This window comes from Octopus bimaculoides, chromosome 29, assembly GCF_001194135.2.
Source record: "Octopus bimaculoides isolate UCB-OBI-ISO-001 chromosome 29, ASM119413v2, whole genome shotgun sequence".
Taxonomy (NCBI): Eukaryota; Metazoa; Mollusca; class Cephalopoda; order Octopoda; family Octopodidae; genus Octopus; species Octopus bimaculoides.
In genome coordinates, this window is record NC_069009.1 from 2652121 (window position 1) to 2652862 (window position 742).

Genomic DNA, 742 nt, shown 5'->3' on the forward strand with positions numbered 1-742 from the left:
CTCCCCCCCTCTCTCATATCTTTCCTGTTTGGTTCACACTTTTTGGTCCAGTGATTAGGCCATTGCACTCATGATCTCAAGACTATGGTTTCAGTTCCTGGACTAGGTGGTGCATTGTGTTCTTGCTCTGCAATCACTTTGATGCCTGATCTGACACACCATGCATCTGTTCAGGCAATATAAACTATGTCCCCTTTTTTCCTCTCTCTCTCTCTCTCTCTGCCTTCCTATCTCTGACTATCCTTGTTTTTCTGTCTCTCTCTTTCCGCCAGATCATGCCACCGATTACACACAATGGCCCTGACTTCAAGTATGTGATTGAGGTGAGATTACGGAACAGCACCGACACACCAACCATTAAAACCATCAGTAACTGGCAAGTGAACAACATATCCATTTATACCAACAATATCTACAAGCCCTATGATATTAAAATGAGGGTGAAGAATAGCATAGGGGATGCCAACGTGAGCTCTGTAAGGATTGTTGGATATTCAGGAGAGGATAGTGAGTATTGGTCTTGGAACAATTATTACCATTATTTACTTTTAATCTGCATCATCATCATCATCATCGTTTAACGTCCGCTTTCCATGCTAGCATGGGTTGGACGATTTGACTGAGGACTGGTGAAACCGGATGGCAACACCAGGCTCCAATCTAATTTGGCAGAGTTTCTACAGCTGGATGCCCGTCCTAACGCCAACCACTCCAAGAGTGTAGTTTATTTATATATATATAT

At 43.0% G+C, this 742-nt stretch overlaps 1 protein-coding gene across 1 annotated transcript in view; it reads left to right on the top strand.

The window, feature by feature from the left end:
* Window positions 1-742, top strand: part of LOC106873413 (neuroglian) — a 72055-nt gene that overhangs the window by 32530 nt on the left and 38783 nt on the right. The window contains exon 14 of the mRNA XM_052977832.1: window positions 273-507. Within this exon, the coding sequence (XP_052833792.1) occupies window positions 273-507 (235 nt within the window). The remainder of the gene's footprint in view (window positions 1-272; window positions 508-742) is intronic.